This window comes from Rhodamnia argentea, chromosome 9 (genome assembly GCF_020921035.1).
Source record: "Rhodamnia argentea isolate NSW1041297 chromosome 9, ASM2092103v1, whole genome shotgun sequence".
Lineage (NCBI taxonomy): Eukaryota > Viridiplantae > Streptophyta > Magnoliopsida > Myrtales > Myrtaceae > Rhodamnia > Rhodamnia argentea.
Window position 1 is genome coordinate 4159379 of NC_063158.1, and position 20202 is coordinate 4179580.

A 20202-nucleotide genomic window follows, 5' to 3' on the forward strand; every position below is an offset into this window, starting at 1 on the left:
AGATACAAAATAATAAAAATCAAGGCTTTCCAAACGTTTGCTAATCTCAAATAAGGACATACAGGAAAATAAAACAAGGAACATTAATCAGAGAAAAAGTGGGGAAATTAAACAAAGCAGGATGTGTAATTGTTGTTAATCTATATGGTCGGTTCGTCCCTCAAATATCCAATTGGCTTTGAAGCTCCAAGAGGGTCTCAGCGGAGGCTTTAAGCCTCTGCACCTCCTCATCCGTCATGTGCACATTGGTCACGCCCACAACGCCGCCGCGGCCAAGCTGCGCCGGCAGGCTCAGGAACACGTCCCCGCCGTCGATGCCGTGGAACCCCCTCGCAAGGACCGAGACGGGGTGGATACTCCGCTGGTCCCGGAGAAGGGTCCGGGCCAAGCTGGCTACGGAGTATCCGATCGCCCAGGACGTGTAGCCCTTGAGGCTTATGACCTCGTAGGCGCCATCGACCACTTCCCTGTGGATTTTCTCCAGCATCTCCTTCTCGTACGGAATCTGTTGCCGCTCCAGGAAGCTCAGGACCGGGACTCCCCCGACGCTTATGCTCGACCACAACGCGACCGAGCTGTCGCCGTGCTCTCCAACGACATAGGCCTGTATGATCACGGTCATTTTACATCACATTAGCTTCCTAGAAAAATAAGGAAGCTGCATTTCCCTGAGGTTTTACCTTTCATAAACTAATTGTTGAATCAATCCAAAAAGCAGTTCGCCCCATCAATTCTGGAATTGTCAAGATCCCATGTATGATGAGAAAGTATTTGTCTCGCCTCATTATCGAAAAAATCATAAACTTGTTACAATTTTACCAATTCATTTATAAGCATTTACTTTTTACCAATTGAGTCATAAACACTTAGCTTTTGTGTCAATTCAGTCCATCGAGCCAATTTTGACCTGAAAATACTTATGTAGATACCGGCCGTTTGACGTGGGCAATTTTTAAGAATATTTAACAATTTGTTGAATTACATTTTTTGTTTTAACTTTTATTTTCATTTCTTTCTCTTTCTTTTTCGTTTTTCCTTCCCTCCTTCCTCTAGTCGATCACCAAACATCGGTAACCGGCCATTGGCAAGGTCGAGTCTCAACCTTGTTGACCACAGCGAGGTGACCAGCTAGAGGAAGAAGGGAAAAAAAAAAAAAAAAAAAACAAAATATATTTTGTCTCCGTCAGCGCAGATCGAGCCATGTAAGATGCTCGGCGCTTATGTCAGCGATTTCCGCCCAAAAGTAGCCGAATTGATTAGATTGGCACAAATGACAAAGGTTTAGGACTTAATTGGCCCAAAACAAAAAGGTTCAAGACTAAATTATCACAATTACAATAGGTTTAGGACTTTATGGGTAATTCTTTCCTCATATTAATCTAGGGTTATGATTAACATAGACAGTCATAATTTGAATATTAGACTAAAACTATCCAAATCAATGGTAGGAAGTATGATTGTGTAATCACACTTAAAATAAATCTGTCCTAAATTTTGTTCGCAAATGCACGCTGACAAGGGAAAATGAAAACACAATGTACGAGTAATCAAAAATGATTTCGCGGCTTAGACGGGAGACTCATTCATTTTTGTACCTGCACGTCCTGAGCGTTGACGTCAAGATGATCCGCCAGCAAGAACCGAAATCTGGACGAGTCCAAGTTCGTGCCCGACCCAATGACCCGGTTCGAGGGGAACCCGGAGATCTTCCACGCCACGTACGTCAATATGTCGACCGGGTTTGAGACGACCAGGAGGATGGCGTCAGGAGAGTGCTTGACAAGCGCGGGAATGATGCCCCTGAAGAGGGCCACGTTCCTCTGCAGCAGGTTCAGCCTCGACTCGCCGGGGACCTGCCGGGCGCCGGCCGTGACGACAATGAGGTCGGACCCGGAGGTGACAGCATAGTCAGAGGAGGAGGCGAGGATGGTGGTGCGGGGGAGGAAGGCAGCGGCATGCTGGAGGTCGAGCATCTCGCCGCGGAGCATGTCGGCCTTGGCGTCGACCAGGGCAATCTCGTCGACGAGGTCCTGAGTGAGGATGGTCTGCGCGATGGCCATGCCGACGTTGCCGGCCCCGACAACTGTGATCTTGGTGTGGCGGTTAGTGGGGGAGGGCGGGGCGGCATTGTGGATGGGCCTGAAGAAGGCCTGCGACAGGTCAAGGCCACCGGGGCCAAGGGATGAGGCTGAGGACGTCTTGTGCATGGTGTTTGTGGTGGGATGGCGGTGGCAGCAACGGTGGGTTTAAGAGCAGAGAGGTTTTGGTACGGTGGTGGTTGTTTGGTTTGCAGTTTGAAGATAAACGGTGAGGGGTTTTGGGGAGTTTTATAGGAGATTGAGAGAAGGGAGAGGAGGGAAAGTTCGTTTGGAGAAGAAGTCTTGCTAATAATACGTCTAAAGTGACAGAATAGCGTAATTTCCAATACGCTAAACATCAATTTACCAAAACCGTATGTGAAGTAATGTGGCGAAGTTTTATAGAAGGTTCAATTAAGGAAGCTGCTAGCCTAAGTTTGGTAGTCAGTTATTTTCGATTACACCATATTTCAATCAATGAGTACTTTAAATAAAAATACGCAGTGATTATGTGTGATTCTATAGTTGAGATTATACAATTCCTAATAGTTAAAGTATTTTCTTTATTTTCTATTAGGCACCCTCTTTATGATGCGGTCGCAAATCCAGCGTTCTTCTAAAGAGCATGGCCGATACGTATTCTCGACGCTGAAGCGATCCGAATATAACAGAATCGGGTCGTGCGGTATCTTCTCTGTCTTGAATCGAAGACATCGATTCGAGATGTTTGTAGGCGCGTTCTGATGCAAGACCGATGACGAGAATCATCAGTCACATGCTGTGAGAGAAGGATTGAGGTTTGGAATCCGCTTATTGATTGTTGAAGAGGAAAAACGGTGGAGAAGAGAGGGGTCGTCCGTTCAAATTCAAAGTTCAAAGCGTGCTTGGAGGGCACTCCAAAAGCCCAGATTCGTGGACAGCAAAGAGCCGTACGGTTGACTTTCCTTGGGCGACAATCCAATTCCATGGGCTGCTGCACTGGGGACGAGAAGCTTCAAATTAAATTTTGTTCTTTTTTTCCTCCAAATTGACTGGACAACCCCAAATTTCAAAGTCTTCTCCGCCACAGGCTCAGCAGCAGAAATAACGTGCGAACAATCAAATTCTTTGTTTCACGGTGAAAGTTGGAGATAAGGGCCTGCCTCGCCGCCTAATTAAACATTCCGACCGATCAAAGGATATTTTCATTCAAAAATAATATCAATTTTGATTATTTACTTTTTTCTTTCTTTTTTCTCATTCCTTTTTATTTTCTTAGATGCGGCCAGCAAGGGCCAACGAGAGCCCGACAACCCTCGTCGAATGCTAGCTAGGGTTGCTGCCCTTGCCCAGGCCCTCGCCGGCCTCAGGTGAGGGCAAGCCTTGCTTGTGACCTACAAGAGGACCCTCGCCTGTGGCTTTGAGGGCAAAACTTGTCTAGCCCTCTCCAAGCATCGCCGGTGACCGGTCATCGCTGAAGATTGGCCACTAGCAAAAAAGAAGGACAAAACGAAAAAAGGGAAGAAAAAATAAAAAAAAAAAAGTAAAAAGAAAAGAAAGTAAACAATGAAAGTGGTCCTACCAGCCGGAAGGGCAGACCCTTCTTAAAAGCTACCATGACCATTTCATGTCATTATTTGAAATAAGGTCCACTTTGGACTTTTATTTGCAAAAATGAATATTTGAGAAAATGAGGGTTTGGCCTTTATTTAGAAAACAATGTCCACTTTAGGCTTTTATTTGAGAAAATGAATGCACTTGAGTCCAGCAGTACCAAGCGGGACGGCCGGTATCCGCATCGCCTATATCTAGCTAGAATTGGGTGATGGACTCAATTAGCAAAACGTAAAAAAGTTTGAAACTCAATTGACACAATTAAAATGTTAACGACTGATATTGGCAAAAGTGCAATAAATTGAGATCTTTTTGAATAATTTTCGCCCACATACAAACGTTGCTCCTCCTTTTAGCGTTGTTATCACGCCTTGAACTCCGAAAGGAACGAGACCTAGCGACTTCCATAGAAGCTCCCCCTTTGACATTTCTTGGTGAAGAAAAATCGGTCGATTCGGCTGCGAAGAAGAAAAAACCATGCCCGAGCACTGAGCAGCCCCCGGATTTGAGTCTCTAAAGAAAAAGCTACACCGACCGACCCCTTTCCAAAAGAAGAACCATATCTTTTTCAAGAAAAAGAAGGTGGAATGGAGAAGGCGCAAGCAATCTCGGTCCACCATCCCCCTCGTCTTGTCTCCCGAAACAGCCGTCGCCACAGCCCGCTGTCTTCTGATGAATCCAAACTTCTTCAAAGTCAATTCGAGGAGGAGTTCCATGATTCCACCGATTAGAGCCGCCATGCGAGGTTTTTTCCAAGCATGTGGAAGGGCGTTTTCTCTCCTCTTATCAACTTTTCAAAGAGAGAAGCTATCATATACAAGGGAAATTCTAGACCCTTTTTCTTTTTCACTGTCATCGTTTAGGGATGATGGGACCGACCTAAAGTGGTAAAGGGAGCTTTCCACGCTCCTTCGGTCGCCGATACATTCACACAAGGAAGATGTTCCTGATCGATCGATAAAACGGAATGGTAAAACAGATCGGCAAGAATTTGAAAAATACTAAAAACATCATTAAAAAATTTGTCAAATCAACGCCGGCGGCGCGTCGATCGCTCGGCCGGTCAAATGGACTGAATTGGCACGATTACAAAAGATTTAGAGCTCCATTGGTAAATATATATAAACATCATTAAAAGTTTAGAACTGTATTGCAATAGGTTTATGACCTTTTTTGGATAATTCTCCTTTCGATTCAAACCACCGCCAAATCTTGAGACAATTACAGCAACCGATTGATCAGCATCTCCGTATGTAAAAAAAAAAAAAAACATTTTCCGAGGGCATAAATATCAAGTCTCCCTTTTCTTAATGTGGACAAGCTCATGCAAACCATCCATGCCGAGAGTGCATTGCGAGCCTATTCTCGAAAGGACTGCATTTAACTAGACTCGAATTTAATGCACGCATTCTTCTTGAAACATGGGAGTTTGGATATCGTTATTTAGTCAAATAGCCATATCCAAGTAGATGTTCGTGGTGGGTGATACGACATACATATGAGTCGGTTTTGACGAAAAATTGAAATCTAGCAAGGGTTACTCTTGTGGGAGAACGCTCTTTACCCCTACCATCTCGATCGGCTTTTCGGCTACGAGAGAGAGAGAGAGAGAGAGAGAGAGAGAGAGAGAGATGTTTTCAAAAAATTAGGTTGGTGAAACTTTTTCTCCCATTGGACATCCTAAGAGAGATTTTGTCTCCTAAAACAGTCATTCCCATAGCCCACAGGCTTCTGACGAACCCAAGTTCTCGAGTCAATTCGAGTGGTCGTTCAATTCAACCATTTAGAGCCACCCTTCACTTTTTTCCAAGCATTCTAGATCCTTTTCTGTCATTATCATTTGTGATAAGCTTATATCATCAGGGCAATTATACAACCACGCGCCCAATGTTGCCGATCCATCGATGACGGACATCCTGGCCAGGAAAAATGGGATAGATAATTTAAATCACAGCCGAAACTCGAGAAGCTGACAAAGGTTGAGTGATCAGCATCTCTATATGGCAAGACCGAACATTTTGTTAGCGCGAACATATTTAGTCTCGCTTTTCAGTCCGGACAAATACGTGTAAACACTCTTCTTGAGACAGTTCCGATATCATTCATTTATTACATAGTCATCCCTAGGTCGATGTTGCGAAGGGTGATACAACATGAACAAGTCAATTTCGCGAAAAGTTGAAATCCATACTGGGTTACCCTTATGGGAGGACGCTCTTTTCCCCTACATCGATCGGCTTTTCGGCTACAATCACGACAACGTCCTCGAGAAATTAGAGTGTTTTGAGTTTTTTCTCCCATTGGACATGAGCATTACATTCACTTTGGCATACGTTACTTTCTTCTTCAGCACCTCCGTTGGGGAAATCCCCCGGGCACCAAATCACCACAAACCACTCTCCAGATGGTCCTTCAAGAATCTGAGGCACCATTCTAGTCAGCATTTGCATAGTAGTGCTTGTTCAGCTCTTCCCAAAGCTCATAAAATCATGAGATATCGAACTCTGTCTTAAAAGATTCGCCAGCATCGAAAGCACCGAGCGGGAACTTCATTAAACTGATAGTCGCAGCTTATACACAAGCTGTACATAATACTATTTGCCATGAAATTCTTCATAAAGCATGCGGTGAAATGTCAAAAGTAAATAGCACCGGAAAGTGAGCGGAAATAGGCCACCTGGCAAGGTAGCTATCGAAATCTAACACCCAAGCCCGAATGTGTTTTCTCCGCTGTAAGTGACGTAGAGAAACCCATCTTCGTCCTTCTTCTCTTCATATATCGCAGACATGATTGCCCCTGCAAGAATAAATTAGAAAGGATCGCCTTTCTTTAAGTCCATTCCAAGTAACAGTGCAAGAAGCAAATATAAGTAGATGAAACTGAAAACTTCTTGAACGAAGAGCAAGAATCACCAGTTGGTGGGAGAACATTGTCCACAAAGATGAAAATTGCCTTCTCTGCACTCAATTTGATCCTTTTGCGAATAACGTATACGAATTGTCCGACTGTCAAGTCAGCAGGAACGAGATACCTAGCATGCACATCAAGATTGAAAATTAGTCGGTGAAGACAGATGATTACTTCTCATACCGGCGCAGAGCGATACTTTTGACACTAAAAGACAATCTATAGTAACCCCGTATGCACAATAGTCACTAGAAGATGGGTGCAAAACTAGTTGCATGACAAGAATAGCAACTACAGGTCCACCAAAATACTTTATATCATGTGGACACGTGACCTACGAAGGACAAAATGGGCTCTCGGTTTTCCCATCCTTTTTTGAAGAAGACATCATGGATAAGGGAAGAAAAGCCGAGATGGATAAATGATTTGTGGCCCATCCAACTAATCAAATGAACAAGCTGAACTTATTAACGCAGACATCAGACAAGTTGAGGACCACAAACAATCAATACAGGTTCAGAGACCCAACATAGGCAACCATTGAGCAGTCTTTCCATCCATAACCAGATAATCTCCCCCAACCCCTCTCTGTTTAGCAGAGCATCTAATGTCCAACAAACAGAAAGCAGGTGATCGACAAAAGCTCAATTCTTACTTTTTCTTGTCAATGTTCGGGATATCACTTCTCTCAGCCTTCTCCACAATCACCTTACGCAAAGAAAAAGTTCAAGATGTGTTAGCTTAAAAACCCAATATGATGAAATGCGCATGGATTTGTCTTCAAAGAAAATACTAGCAAGATCAAGAGGGGAAGGAAATCGAACCCACAAAAGCTCTTGAATCTTGGTAATGGTCGACCACCACACCAAGCCAGTCCCTAATACATATGGACTCTTACAGCCTAAAATTTTGAAGTCTGAAGTTGGCACTACCACAATGGACATTTACTGATAATGAAGTAAACAAGACCAGTAATAGCAGCATTTAACTCAAATTATCCCAATATTTTACCCCAAAAAAAAAAAAAAAAACCATGCCTTTTCCTTCTCCATGACCTCATAGTGTCGCCCAAAGCTAAGGTACAAAAATTAGAGGAAAGAATTGAGATTACAAGTTATTTTTAAAATATCCAGCGCCCAAAGAATCTGGGCATCAATATGAATTACTTCCGCCAAACAGATCAAAACACCAATGCAGTCCATACGAATACATAATATGCAAATTGCTTGTAACAATCTTTAATTAAAAGGATACTCTGCTCGATGATACAGTAAATTCATCAAAATTCCTTTGCATGTGAAAGGATTAACCAACATAATGTACAAAAGACATGTTTTGGGGACAAAGAGCAGATGCGATGGCAGAAAATTTAGAGATACTGGCCCGAACACATTTACATAGGCAGCAAGAGGGGCGCTACGATTTTATGTGACAATATTTTAAATCTTAAAAACGTGGAAGAAAATAAAAGGTACAGTCAATGTGTAAGAGAGAGCTTCAGCAGGCGATAGGCATTCAGCATAAAAGGGCCCCATAAACCACCAAATTTCCCATATTGTTAGACTAAACTTCTAAATGCTGGATAAAGTACTGCTTTGTGCTTGACTTTCCACTCCGCAAGTCCCAGAGGGCATGAGAGACGAAGCACACGAACAATCAAGTATGCCAATGAGTATCCCAAGTGAAACTAGATACCTAAGTTCCCAATAAAACAAACTTAAGGATATGTTTCCCAAAGATAAGTTCGTCAGCATGAATCATAACAAGTTCATCCAACTTTCACTCTCACCGGAATTCTGTCTGGGTACTTCTCCCTTATCCTGGCAGCCTCCGCGCGCCTCTTCTCTGGGTTTTACAAAAGAAATACAGGACGGGCTTATTAATCGACACGTTTGCAATTGAAGCTTTAGCAGCAAATTAACCCCGAATGCAAATTGCCACTCAAGGAAGAGAAACACACACCCAGATCATGCTCTTGCTTGAAGTAACTCTTAGCCATTCCACCAGCCGCTATAGCCCCAAAAGCATAAACCAACTGGTAAAATTCAACATAACAAAAGAGAACAATTAATGATCACAACAACAGAGCCTTCCAAGTTATCACCCCATCCCTGCACGCCTTATCCAAAAAGGTAGTTCAACTTAGCGGTACATTCAAATTTAGGAGGTGAAGCCAGTTGCCCAAGCCAAAGGGAGAAGAACAAAATTAAAAAAAGAAAAAAGCTCAAAACTTTATCTCCTTCTCACAGCCCTGAGCACAGATTTTATCGACGATCAGACATACAAAGAATCAAAAACCAAAAAGAAAACGCGAAGCAGCCCAGGATTTTGCGTATTCAAGTATGAGCACTGTCGAAGCCAAGCACCAAGATGAGCATCGACTGATTCCCAAACAAAAAACTCGAAATCAACGACCTCTGACCTAAAGAAGCACGGGTTCGCAAGCGGTGGACTAATCGAGAGGCAAGCTGAAGCTGATGATCGTCGTACCTTGTTGGGTTATGGACGAGGGTTTGGTCGAGAGAGAAAGAGAGCTTTTCTCTTGGGAGAGAAATCTTGTGAAACCCGTGGGAATCAGTTGGAGAAGATAACGAGGATATTTGCTTTGTATTTCGAGTAATTTTCCAACTACTCCATTGTCGATCCCCACCTTTAATATTAACCCTTTTTAATTAAGTGATACTTAAAATTTTAAAAAATAATAATAATAAAGAAAGAAGGAAAAAAAAAGTTACGATGATAAATAATTCAACCTCTACAATAGTCAATCTTCTTCCTTTTTTCTAAGGAAGGAATTGATGGAGTATACAAAAAGCCCCGTACTTGGTTCGAGATCGTCTGTTTCGTTTTTCCATCTTATTTTAAATTATTCTCTATTGAAGATTTGAAGTAGATTTCGAAACAAGTTTTTCTTATTCGAATTAGACTGTTATCGCATTTTTTACGACCTAACCAAAGTTAACAAGATTTCACTCAAATCAAAATGTTGAACCGTGGCATGTTTTCGGCACATGAAACATCAACCTCCACCTAATCATATGAATGGTGGCACGCCGCGGGAGAATTAGGGAAACAACATTGGATCATGGAAAAGAAGATCAATAATCTTCGGTCGAAAATTAAAGTCTAAAAGGACCAAATGGGTATTAATTAATATATATTGTCGAGTCAGGTGGCCAGCGAATGAAAACCCCACCATTTTATGGTGGCCAAAAAGTTGCCATTTGAACTAAACTGAGAAAAAAAAAACCATATTGAGAAAAATTTATAGATTCCGGATTCTGATTGGCCTCATTGCTCCATAAGAAAACCAACTTCCACCCAGAATCGATTGAGACAGAATCGTGCTCCTCTTCCTTGGACTGGAAGGAACTGGTCATGCTTCTTTGAATTCCAACCAAGCTTGGCAATCATGTAGATTGGCATGATTACTTAGAAGTCTCTAATGTTGCACCCAAAGACCATATAAAAACTTTGGATATGCAGCTTTTGCAAAAGTTAAAAAGACTGCAAATTGATGGGTCAAAAATGAGAATATCCTTTTATTCCCAACCCCTTTTGGAGACTGAGAAGGCCCACTCTTCATCATTTTGCCTGCGAGGAAATACTGTAAAACTACTCTACGGTGGCCCGGATAGTCTCATTCTGCTTAAAAAAGTCAACTTTTTATAGTTATGGTGCTCCAGTGATGAAGTATAAGAGTTATGCTGTGTTTGATCTTCAGTCTCTGGGTTTGGGTTAAACTGTTCGGAAGTTGCAGACTGACGTCTGATCGCCTAGAGATTATTAGCTAATGAATTGAGCTAGAGTTTAGCTAGAGTTTGTGGTTGGAAGAGAGATCAGTTCTGCACTGTGGTTTAGCAGCCCTCAGTTCTATCACCAGATCAAGCACTAAGATCATCAACATTTGAAGAGGCAGAACTTTGAACCAGGTCCTAAGTGTGGTTTCCGTTGGCCCGAGATCTCATCACGGTGAGCAGTTCCGAAACCTTGGTGAAACACAAAGGTTCTTATGAAGAGACCAGCCTAGCGGTTTCGCGCTGTTTCATTAGCTGGTTCAGCATGGAGGTTGGAGGATGGATGGATGTTAGCTTCTGATCCTGATCCTGAAGCTATTGGTAATGCTAATTCCTTCTCCTATCTTGGGTGCTAATCAGATCTCCCAGATTCACATTGATCGCAACGTCGTTTCCAAGAGGTCATCATATTCCTGTCTCGGTAATGTTAATACTATACATCAGCAAGAGACATGTCTCGAGCCGTAAGGTTCGTCGCTGGAAGTAGTAAGTGTTCCTTGATCGTTGTTCATATCATCGCCCGAACAGAAAAAAAAATAATAATAATAAGGTATGTAAAAACTCCTAGGCCGGTTCCAGCTTCCCTCCTAGACTTGCGAATCCTGAATAGACAGGTAAAGATCTCCAGGACTGAGAGAAGACAGCTCGCTCTCATCTGTGAATGACTTCGCCAATAAGGCCTTCCTCAGGTCGCCCGAGGCGCGCCACTCGTCAATGCTCGCCAATTGTTCCGAGTCCAGATACGGAAGCTCTCTTTGATTTAGGATATTCATCACTTTCACCGTTCTTCCGAGAAGAAGAGCGGCGAACCGCACGCTCTCTTTTCGTTCCTCGATGCCGCTGCAACAGCACTCGGTGAACATGACATGTTCTAAGTTGGTAAGGCAGGCCGCAATAATATCAGAGATCATCCTCGCTAGCTTCTCGAAGATTCTACTGCTCATATCGCAGTCGCTACCCTTGCAATCGAGCAGTAGGGTCTCACTTATCCGGTACATGGAATATGCAGCCAGGACTTTGACGGGCCACATAGAAGGGGATTCCATTAAACATCCGGTGGTCGGTAGGGCTTTGAATTCAACAAAAACGTTCTTCGCGGTGCCCCCGAGCGCTTCGAGCACGTCCCTCATGCTGTTTCCTTGGAGGGACAGTTTGTGGAGATCTACATCGAGCCATTTGTGGTAGAGATCAACTTCCAGAAACACAATGCTTGCCGCCTTGCGTGTGTTCACCAATTCTTGTTTTGCACACAGCCTCTCTTCAACTAAGTTGACATACGTCAGGCCCTCACGAACGCCCTGCAGCAGTCGTTTTCTGGCATGTGGGTCGATGTTCGGAATAGCGAGCCCAAGGCTTGCTAAGGTCACGATCGGCAGCGCCCAGTTGTTTGGAGGTTCTGCAGAATCCAGTGGCGGAACTGCATCACTGTCGAAACTCATCACCCCCCCGAACAAGCGAGATGGAGTCTCTTCCAGGAGTTGTATGAGATGTTTGGGCTGATTTTTCTTCCCCATCTTGATCCAACATTCGGTGGCGTCGCAGTTGTTCCGCATCATGGTATGGACCAATTCTTCCTCACCCTCGAGATGCAAAACATAACGGCTGAGGTCTGGTGGCTTCGAGACCGAGCCTTCTAGTCGCAAACTGGAGTCCAAGTCGTTGGTTGAAACGCTGATGTTCAATTTGAGCTTCTTCCTCAACTCGCAGCACAAGTCACAGAACAACAAGATCCGGCTCATGAACAGAATCGAGATCAGCCTCACGACCTTGCTTCCCAACACGATCCCGACTTGTATTCCAGTAAGCATCTCCAAAACCACCCTCTTTGCATCGTGGGTGAGCTTCCGACAATGCCGGCTTGGGATGTGTAAACCTAACGGACACTCCTTGATCTCTATGAAACACTGTATCCAATGCTTTTCGAGCTTGAATTCGTCCTTGTAGCTCTTGTTCCCCCGCTTCGGGCACTTGAATTTGATGGCAATGAACCATCGGAAAGCCGGGGCAATCGTGCCAACCCCAACCGCGATATTCTGGGCGATGAGAATCACCATGCTCGACCACTTATAGTCGGACTCACCATTGCAGAACTCGAACCTACCGGGCATCAGGTAAGACCGGAGCATCGCCTGCACCAGAGTCATTGCGCTCAGGAGGCAGAGTGCCCCGGAAGCAGCGCACGTCACTGACCGCCCAACGACGAATTGCGGGTTGCCGGTATGAGCCATCATCCCATACTTCATCAGGTCCTCCTTGAGCTTATCGAAGACAGTCTCGCGACTATGGCTCGAGCTCTCCTTCAGGGCCAGCTCGTGCTTCTTGCAATACTTCATCTCCAAGTAGCACTTCGTGGTTGGGACAACCGCGGCTGAGAAGCTCAGCATCATCAGCAAGAGCAGCATCAGGAGCATCACGAAGGCATGTTCCCTCCGGTACGTGTAGATCACTCCAGTGCCCAATTGCATACAAATGTTCACGATCGACGTGATGACAAGAATTGCAAGAGCAATCATGTTGGACAAGAGCTCCTTGTTCTCCATCGCCCCAAGAGAAGGCATCAAATTGCCCATCACAGTGCAGATCAGGACCGAGCTGCTGAGCTTGGCGAGCTGGTCCTGGCGGCGCGGCATGGGCGTGTTGAGGTCGACGGAGAGCTTGACCGCGACCGCGATGATAGTCAGCGACGTGGCGTTGAGGGCGAAGAAGCGGCTCGGGAACCAGAGCCTCCGGTAGCGGAAGGCAGCCACGGCGTCCACGGCCATGGCGACCGCGCAGGCTAAGGAAGCAGCTGCTATGTAGATGCCAATCCAGGGCATGGGCTTGCTGAACTCGGCCACGTTGAGGCTTCCATTGATGCTGCAACCAAACATGACGCCCTTTCGTTTCCAGGGATCGATTCCCCTGTTTCCTCTGAATCCGTATCCCACAAAAGCTCTGTTTTTTTACTGGGGAAATTCTTGATAGGAAAGCTTTTGAGGATGGTCAAGTGAGCTCCATTTTTCCAGATCCATGAACTAGACCTCCACTTGCAAGTCAACTACAATTAAAAACCATTTCAAAAGAGGCGGCTTCTCATTATAATTTTTGTGGGATTTGTGCGGACAATTACCATTCATTGGCTCTGCCTCTGTAGTTCAACAAAAGTCAAATGTTTCAGATATTGCAGAAAGTGGAGGGGACAGTGATGTTGCACGTGACATCCATAATCTTAGTGGTGGGCATTTCTTCTTTTCTTCAAATAAATTAAGAGGGTGGGTGGAGATCAAAGGTTAAGATTGTCGTTACAAAATTTAAAAAAAATAACAAAATTTAGTCGTGTCGTGTGAAGATTTGGGACGACGACGTTTTACTCACTCCCGCTGAACGAAAACCAGCACCGCGGTTTAACTCTCTTGTCTTTTAGCCTTAGACTTGAGTCGATTGCCAAAACAATACGTAGATGTAATGGCTGAGGTAAGACATTTGTCTCGAGCAATGAAAGAAGAAGAAAGACAGAAAGTACCAACGTAAGGCATTCGCGTTTGGACATTGCCAGGGTAATAAAATTAATCCTCCGTCGTTGTTTTGGACCATGTCAAGCACAGAGATCCCAAGACATTCTCGAAAAGAAGAATGGCAGATATATTTTGTCATTATTTGGACCCCGGCAAGATGGATTTGAAATGGAGAACGATATATCCGACGTGGAAAAATCCACGTACGTTCATATGGACATGTATGCGTGACGGTAGATTTGAATTAAGAAAAATCGGCTTGAGATATATATTTTTTTTTATGGAATTGAAATTAATTTGAAGTGAATGTATCATGAAGTACCGGTTGGGGATTGTCCGGGTGGGATAAAAATTAATTTGGGATAAATATGTTATGCAATATTATTATGGAATTTTTAATGGTATTAACCACCGGTTGTTCAATTGTATCCTTCTATTTTCACAAGCTTTCTAATTGAGTTCCTTCAACACCAAATCTGACCAAATTCAGCTAGCGTAACTATTAGAAGACATCAAAGTACGAGGCAAATGAAATATAAGGATGCACACATGGACGTGGTGGGAAAAGTGTAGTCAACACGGATGACATTGGAGTTTGATGTGGATAAAATTTAGCTAATCCGTACCGGCGAAATTTAGCTCCTTCAAACTAATAGTCATGTCAATTGGATTTACCTGGATTTGGTGTCGAAAGAATTTGATTAAAAAATTTGTAAAACCAGAAAGTTTAAAGGTATAGAAACTTAATTGGAGAAAATAGTTTTTTTTTTAAAGGAAAAAAAAGTGCTACTATAGCAACTTAGTCCGGGCCGGACTTAGTTCTCGAATGAAATAGCAACTTGGTTCGGTTCGGGCCGGGCCGGGCCGAGATTTCTCCTGGATTCGGGTTTCCGCTTGATCCGATTGTTTTGCTCCTCCTCCTTCGTCCTCCGCCTCTATGGTGACCAGAACCAGGTAGCATATTGAGCAGCAGTTAGAGAGAGAGAGAATGGGGACGAGGACCAATTTCTACAAGAATCCTTCATTCGCTTACAACAGAGACTTCAATCTCTCCTCTGCTCTTCGAAACCTCAAAGGTAACTCCCTTCTTTTCGCTTCCGCTGCTTCATTTTCACTCTCACGATTCGTTAGATTGCCGAGATAACGAGCACACGTCAATTTTGGAGATGACTACTTCCTGCATTGCTTGTTTCTGCGGAATCGAGCTTTATCTTCCTCAGCTGCAAGAGTGTGCTAATCGCATCGCCGAATCGTCTCTCTAATTTTTCTCATTTGATTCGTTGCGTTTGTCGGTTCGCTCGGTTGCTTTGATTCTGAACCTGTAGCTTACAACATCGTGACTGGAAGCGCCTCCTTGACTGATGGAGAACCTTCGAATGATGTGAAAGTCGAACGCCGTAAGCGTCGCCGAGACTCTGAAGCGCCGTGTGGCGGGAGCCGCGGCGCGATGGAGGACGATCGCCCCATGTCTCACGAGGAATACGTAGAAAAGACGAGGCAATTGTGGATTCGTTTTTGCGCAGTTTATTTAAGACGCCGACTTTATGGTATCTTGTTCTTACCGTATCGAATTGATTGAGCAGGAGAGAAACGAGTGCAGCTCAGGTTTATCAGGAATTGACTCCTGATGTTCTGGTAATTTACTCCCCTTACAGTTTGGCGATATGAGATTGTTTTTCTTAATAACACTCGTTGGGTTGCTTTCCTTTTGTAGGGGGCTTCGAGTTCGGGTTTGAACTTAGTTGACTATGGAAGTACGTCCTGTTTGGGATTTGTGGTTATTTTCTGAAGCATTTAGATGTCATTGCCCGTGGAAGAACTTTATGCCTCTTTCTATAGGCCATGCAAAGTCGTGCATGGGATATGATTTGATTCAGTTTGTCTTTGGTGTTCTTAAAATTATGTCCCATGTAACGTCTGTTTCCATTTTCATGTATTAATATTATCCCAATGCAAATGTTATTCAGATTGATCACGGTGTCTCATTGTGAATGTTAATCTTGTGTTGTTGCCATTCTTGCAGGCGATGGAAGCACTTCTGAAAAGGATGAAGAGAAAGAGACTGAAGTTTGTGGTTTGTCTTAAAATCTGTTCTTCTTTCTTCCGCACTCTAAGAAAATGGAATTGGGCAGATAAATCTAAAGTTTCGCAAAGGGTTTTCTTGCTTTTGGGTGATTGAAATAACCTGAGACCTGTTTACTGTTAGGCCCATTGCATAATTGATTTAATGATTTCATTAGCTATGTCATCTACGGGTTCTGGAAATATGCAATACACTTTTGACTTGGTGTCTCTTCCAAACGTTTACCTGATGTGCCTTTTGTAGGCAATATTGTTGAAGGAGACCAAACCAACAAGGAAAGCAATCTAGTTAAGATTAGAAGTGAGCAAAGATTTCCCCTGCCTGGAGAACCGGTTTGCCTGGTGTGTGGAAAATATGGAGAATATATTTGCGATGAGGTGAAATTTGTAAACTGGAGTTCTGAGCACTTTCTTATCATTGACATCTGGCTAGATTACATTTAGATGATGCTTGTTTGTGGTGATAGACGGATGATGATATCTGCAGCTTGGAGTGCAAAGCAGTGCTTTTACGAACTCTTAAATTTAAAGAGGTCATTTTGCTGTTGCCTTTCTGATATATGATGTTCCAGAAAGGTATATGGTTCCAAATTTTGACATTTTGATTTTTGTAATGTTGAATTCCAGGATCCCTTGAGCAACCAAAATCCATTCACAGCTTCAGCTGAGTTTGTTCCTGGGTCATCTGTTTCTGAAGAAGAAAATGATGTTTGGGATTATGGTCGTCACCGGTGGTCCAATAGGAAGTCCAGTCTCTCCACTTATCTCTGGTAAAGTTTGCTAGACCTACTTGTCATTTTTCTTCTCAGTCTGTTTAAATGGGTTAATCCTGGATAAAGAAGAAAGCATTTTGAATGTTCCATGCTATGAGAATGGATGCATCTTTTTTAACTCATTATCTTTTCTAGTACTTATTTTCTTTTTCGACCTGCATACTTCGTGTAGTTTTTAATAAGGAGAAAGGGAAAAGGTCTTGTGGATCTTCTTTCTCATCACATGGCGCCTTTATATTCCTATTTGTGCTATGTTGTTCACTAAATCTTTGTTGATTGTAGTGCTACCTGTCAGAGGCCTGGGCACCTTGCTGAAGATTGCTTGGTTAGTGCCATGTAACCTTTCCTTTCTTGGTTTGATAATCTGATTTTCAGCTTCTTTATTCCTTCTGTGCACTAGCATGACTTGAAGAAGTCCTTGTCGTGCAGGTTGCAGCTAGACAAAACAAATCAACTTCCATATCCAAAGATCTTCTGGGACTTTATAGAAGGTTTTGAGAATTCTGATTGTCTCATCCTGTTTCCCTGTTATTGTAGTTCTTCGGCTCTTCACGCCGTCAGTGTACAAGATCACACAAAAACACTTACCCTGAAAATTGGCCAAATTTTATGTCAACTGCTGTCGACACTCAATTCCTCTTTTCTTTTTCTATTGCTTTATGTTCATTCCAGATGCGAGCAGATAGGGAAAAGTTCATCCGCAGCAAGGTGCAATGAATGTCAATCCCCGTTTAGTTTGGCGACTTGCATTGATTGTAGTAGAGTAATATGTGATGGGTAAGTGCACGTTTTTGGTTAAATTACAGTAGCATCATAGGTTGCCTTAGCTGCTCGAGGCATCAGTTTGCTTGTTCAGTGACCACTTGATTGGCATTAGGGGACAAGGTTTGTGGCTGGTACATTATTTGTTTCTTTTGAGTGGATATGTTTTGTCTGCTTAATTACATTTCTTTTTAATGTTTTTGCTGATATTACTTATAATTACTTTGCTTTGGGACATTTGACGGGGATCTGGTTAGTACTGAGCCTATGGGCAGTAATATCATTAACTACTTGTGTTGATTTCTATGAGGGGAAGTTTCTAGCTTAGGTAGCATATGGCAGGAGAAGGATGCTCAGGGGGACAATGGTCACGTTATGTTGTTAGTGCACTTCGTTTCAAATCAAATATTGTTGAAAGTGGTGACTGCAGTGATAGAACTCGCAGTAATCTAGGAGATTGATTCATTCTGAAGCCCCATAGAGGGTATTGACATTCAGTTTCTTTCTTAAGTATTTTATGCACTCACATGGAGTATTTCTCAGTGCAGGTCATTTGGATGAGCACATTAAAACGAATTCCTCTCACCGACGATATTATTCTCACAAGCTCAAGCGCTTGGTTAGGGTTTACTTGCTCCTTCATCTAGTCTAGTTGCAATGATATCTCTATCAGACAGTTTATTGATTAACACATGCTGTATTTGTGTTTGTAAGTTTACCATTTGGAAGATATCCTGGATTCTCTCAAAAGAGTGGCTCCCAGCTTATAAATAAACCCACAATGTAAACAATGTGCCTGCTTCATTGAACAAGTAGTCTGAGATAAGTCACCTTCAGATTATAATCCTCCACACTGCACAAAATGATTAAAAGAATGTGCTGCTTCATTAAACAAGTAATCTTGACCTAAGTCGCCTTGAGATCATATTTCTCTGCATTGCAAAGATCCATGAGGAAGCTTTGGCATCTCGTGTGTATCTCCAATCTCTCAGATTACTTTTCTGTTTTGCAGGTGAAATGCAGTAAAGCAACATGCAAAGTGACAGATATATCTGATCTTTTGGCTTGTCATTACTGTTTTGACAAAGCCTTTGACAAGTTCTATGACATGTGTACTGCAAGTTGGTAAGTGGCCTTTTTTTTCTGTTTTTGCATCAGAAAATCACTTTAACTAATATAAATTGCGGGGGATATTCTACGAGATGGGTCAGCCACGTTGGGATTGGTTGGGGGGTTTAGACAGTAACTGGTGATAATTTCCTTTTAGGGTATTACGTAAGAATTTCTTCAGTAGCTGGTTCTATTTAGCGTGCCTTCTGATGAAGATATTGAATGTCCAATTAATGCCTGTCCAATCCAGGAAAGGAGCAGGACTTGCAATAATAAGAGGGTCTATCAGCTGTGAAGATCATTTTTCATGGTGAGACCAGTAGCACTCAACTTATCTTCCTGGAAATTTTATGTAAAACCTGATTAATTAATTTAGGACCTGTCAACAAAACCAGGCACAGAATGAATTGTCTGAATGCTGGTGCAGAGGATAGTGCATATATCGTCAGTAGGCATCCTCAAAGGGGAAAGCATGTTCAGATCAGCGAATTCATATTCTGATCCTTGGTGGGGGAGAAACCGGGGTATTATTTGATTGCTCGGTCCTTGTACAGCTATTTATGGAGAGAGAGAGCTGACTGTAGGACTTCAAGATCCTGGGTTTTCCAAGTCCAGAAGCAGCCCCGTCGATGGAAGAATGATCTGGCTCGTTGATGAGCTTGAATTGTAATTCCCAACTTGTATAGGACGCTAGCTATGGCATGTGGGGGCTTTCGTGTTTCCCAGTTGATCAAATCCATCATCATTCTTCCTCTTCTGAATGTCGATGAAGTGCCCACACACATTGAAAGAAAAACAACTTGCTGTAGATTGCATGGCTCATGCTTTAGTGACTGTTTTACATTGATCAACTTTCTCTGAGAAGTTGTTTTCGGCAATGCTGTTTATTTTATTTTATTTTATTTTATTTTAATGGATTTGTTCTCGAGTCCAAACGTCCACAAGTATTCTCAGTGGCATATGGGCATTTTTTCTAAGATTTTAGTCTTAAATGCAAGCAACCATTTGCTGATTTTAGTCTTAAAGTCAGTTTCTTGGTCGAAGTGATTAAACAGAAAAACCGTGGTTTCTTTTTTACTTTTTTTTCTTTTTAGCAGTACAACTTGTGGCATTATGCAACGCACCTCAATTCTTCTAATTTAGTCTATTTGTGCAATTTCTGCTGCATCTTTATTTGGCAATTCTCTCGTTTTACTGACGTGACATTACTAATGTAACGAAAATTGTCACCTGATTATTAATGTGTCGAGCAAGCAGCCATCGGTGATTAACGAATTAATCATACAAAACCCTAATGGACCATACGAATTAACATTACATTAATGAAATATAGCTTTTACATAAAATAAAGGATGTTTATTGTTGTGTCGAAAGAATAGGAGAATGAAGCACATAAAAAATCATTTGACCAAAAAAAAAAAACGGAGCACATAAAAAATCTGATAAAAAAAAGAAGAAGAAGAAGTTCATAAAGAGACATAAACAAGCAGTTATGATAATATCGGTTCAAATTTACCACGTTGGCGTCTTAATAAAACCGAAATATTGTCCTTTCGGTTCGGAGCAAAGAGATCGAAAGGAATCCATCCGCCTTCATCGAGACCG

At 42.7% G+C, this 20202-nt stretch overlaps 4 protein-coding genes across 13 annotated transcripts; 1 reads left to right on the forward strand and 3 right to left on the reverse strand.

The window, feature by feature from the left end:
• Window positions 1–10: 10 nt before the first annotated feature.
• On the reverse strand, window positions 11–2300 carry LOC115737033 (L-lactate dehydrogenase A-like). The gene is made up of 2 exons (XM_030668979.2): window positions 1596–2300; window positions 11–604 (listed from the first exon to the last, which is right to left on the reverse strand). The coding sequence occupies exons 1-2, from the start codon at window positions 2205–2207 to the stop codon at window positions 161–163; spliced, it is 1056 nt and encodes a 351-aa protein (XP_030524839.1). The 5' UTR covers window positions 2208–2300; the 3' UTR covers window positions 11–160.
• Window positions 2301–5265: 2965 nt separating this feature from the next.
• On the forward strand, window positions 5266–19279 carry LOC115736896. 5 transcript variants are annotated; one of them, XM_030668769.2, is made up of 16 exons: window positions 5266–5304; window positions 14848–14946; window positions 15196–15367; window positions 15454–15505; window positions 15585–15624; window positions 15894–15944; window positions 16197–16330; window positions 16420–16485; window positions 16580–16722; window positions 17008–17050; window positions 17155–17216; window positions 17398–17502; window positions 18031–18106; window positions 18500–18612; window positions 18848–18907; window positions 18993–19279. In XM_030668769.2, exons 2-16 carry the CDS (start codon window positions 14859–14861, stop codon window positions 19096–19098), a joined length of 1311 nt encoding a protein of 436 aa, XP_030524629.1. In that variant the 5' UTR covers window positions 5266–5304; window positions 14848–14858; the 3' UTR covers window positions 19099–19279. The 5 variants fall into 5 exon arrangements, 4 of the variants coding, with proteins under 4 accessions (XP_030524629.1, XP_030524631.1, XP_048140842.1 ...); XM_030668771.2 differs by lacking the exon at window positions 5266–5304 and having other exon boundaries at window positions 14804–14946; window positions 18974–19279; XM_048284885.1 differs by lacking the exon at window positions 5266–5304 and having other exon boundaries at window positions 14804–14946.
• LOC115736899 (autophagy-related protein 8f) lies at window positions 6178–9201 on the reverse strand. 6 transcript variants are annotated; one of them, XM_030668778.2, is made up of 6 exons: window positions 9070–9201; window positions 8542–8586; window positions 8369–8424; window positions 7235–7287; window positions 6585–6703; window positions 6178–6468 (listed from the first exon to the last, which is right to left on the reverse strand). In XM_030668778.2, exons 2-6 carry the CDS (start codon window positions 8576–8578, stop codon window positions 6371–6373), a joined length of 363 nt encoding a protein of 120 aa, XP_030524638.1. In that variant the 5' UTR covers window positions 8579–8586; window positions 9070–9201; the 3' UTR covers window positions 6178–6370. The 6 variants fall into 6 exon arrangements, with proteins under 6 accessions (XP_030524638.1, XP_030524639.1, XP_030524637.1 ...); XM_030668779.2 differs by having other exon boundaries at window positions 8542–8589; window positions 9002–9162; XM_030668777.2 differs by having other exon boundaries at window positions 9002–9161.
• Window positions 10765–13410, reverse strand: LOC115736895. The gene is made up of 2 exons (XM_030668768.2): window positions 10879–13410; window positions 10765–10839 (listed from the first exon to the last, which is right to left on the reverse strand). The coding sequence occupies exon 1, from the start codon at window positions 13244–13246 to the stop codon at window positions 10964–10966; it is 2283 nt and encodes a 760-aa protein (XP_030524628.1). The 5' UTR covers window positions 13247–13410; the 3' UTR covers window positions 10765–10839; window positions 10879–10963.
• Window positions 19280–20202: the final 923 nt, after the last annotated feature.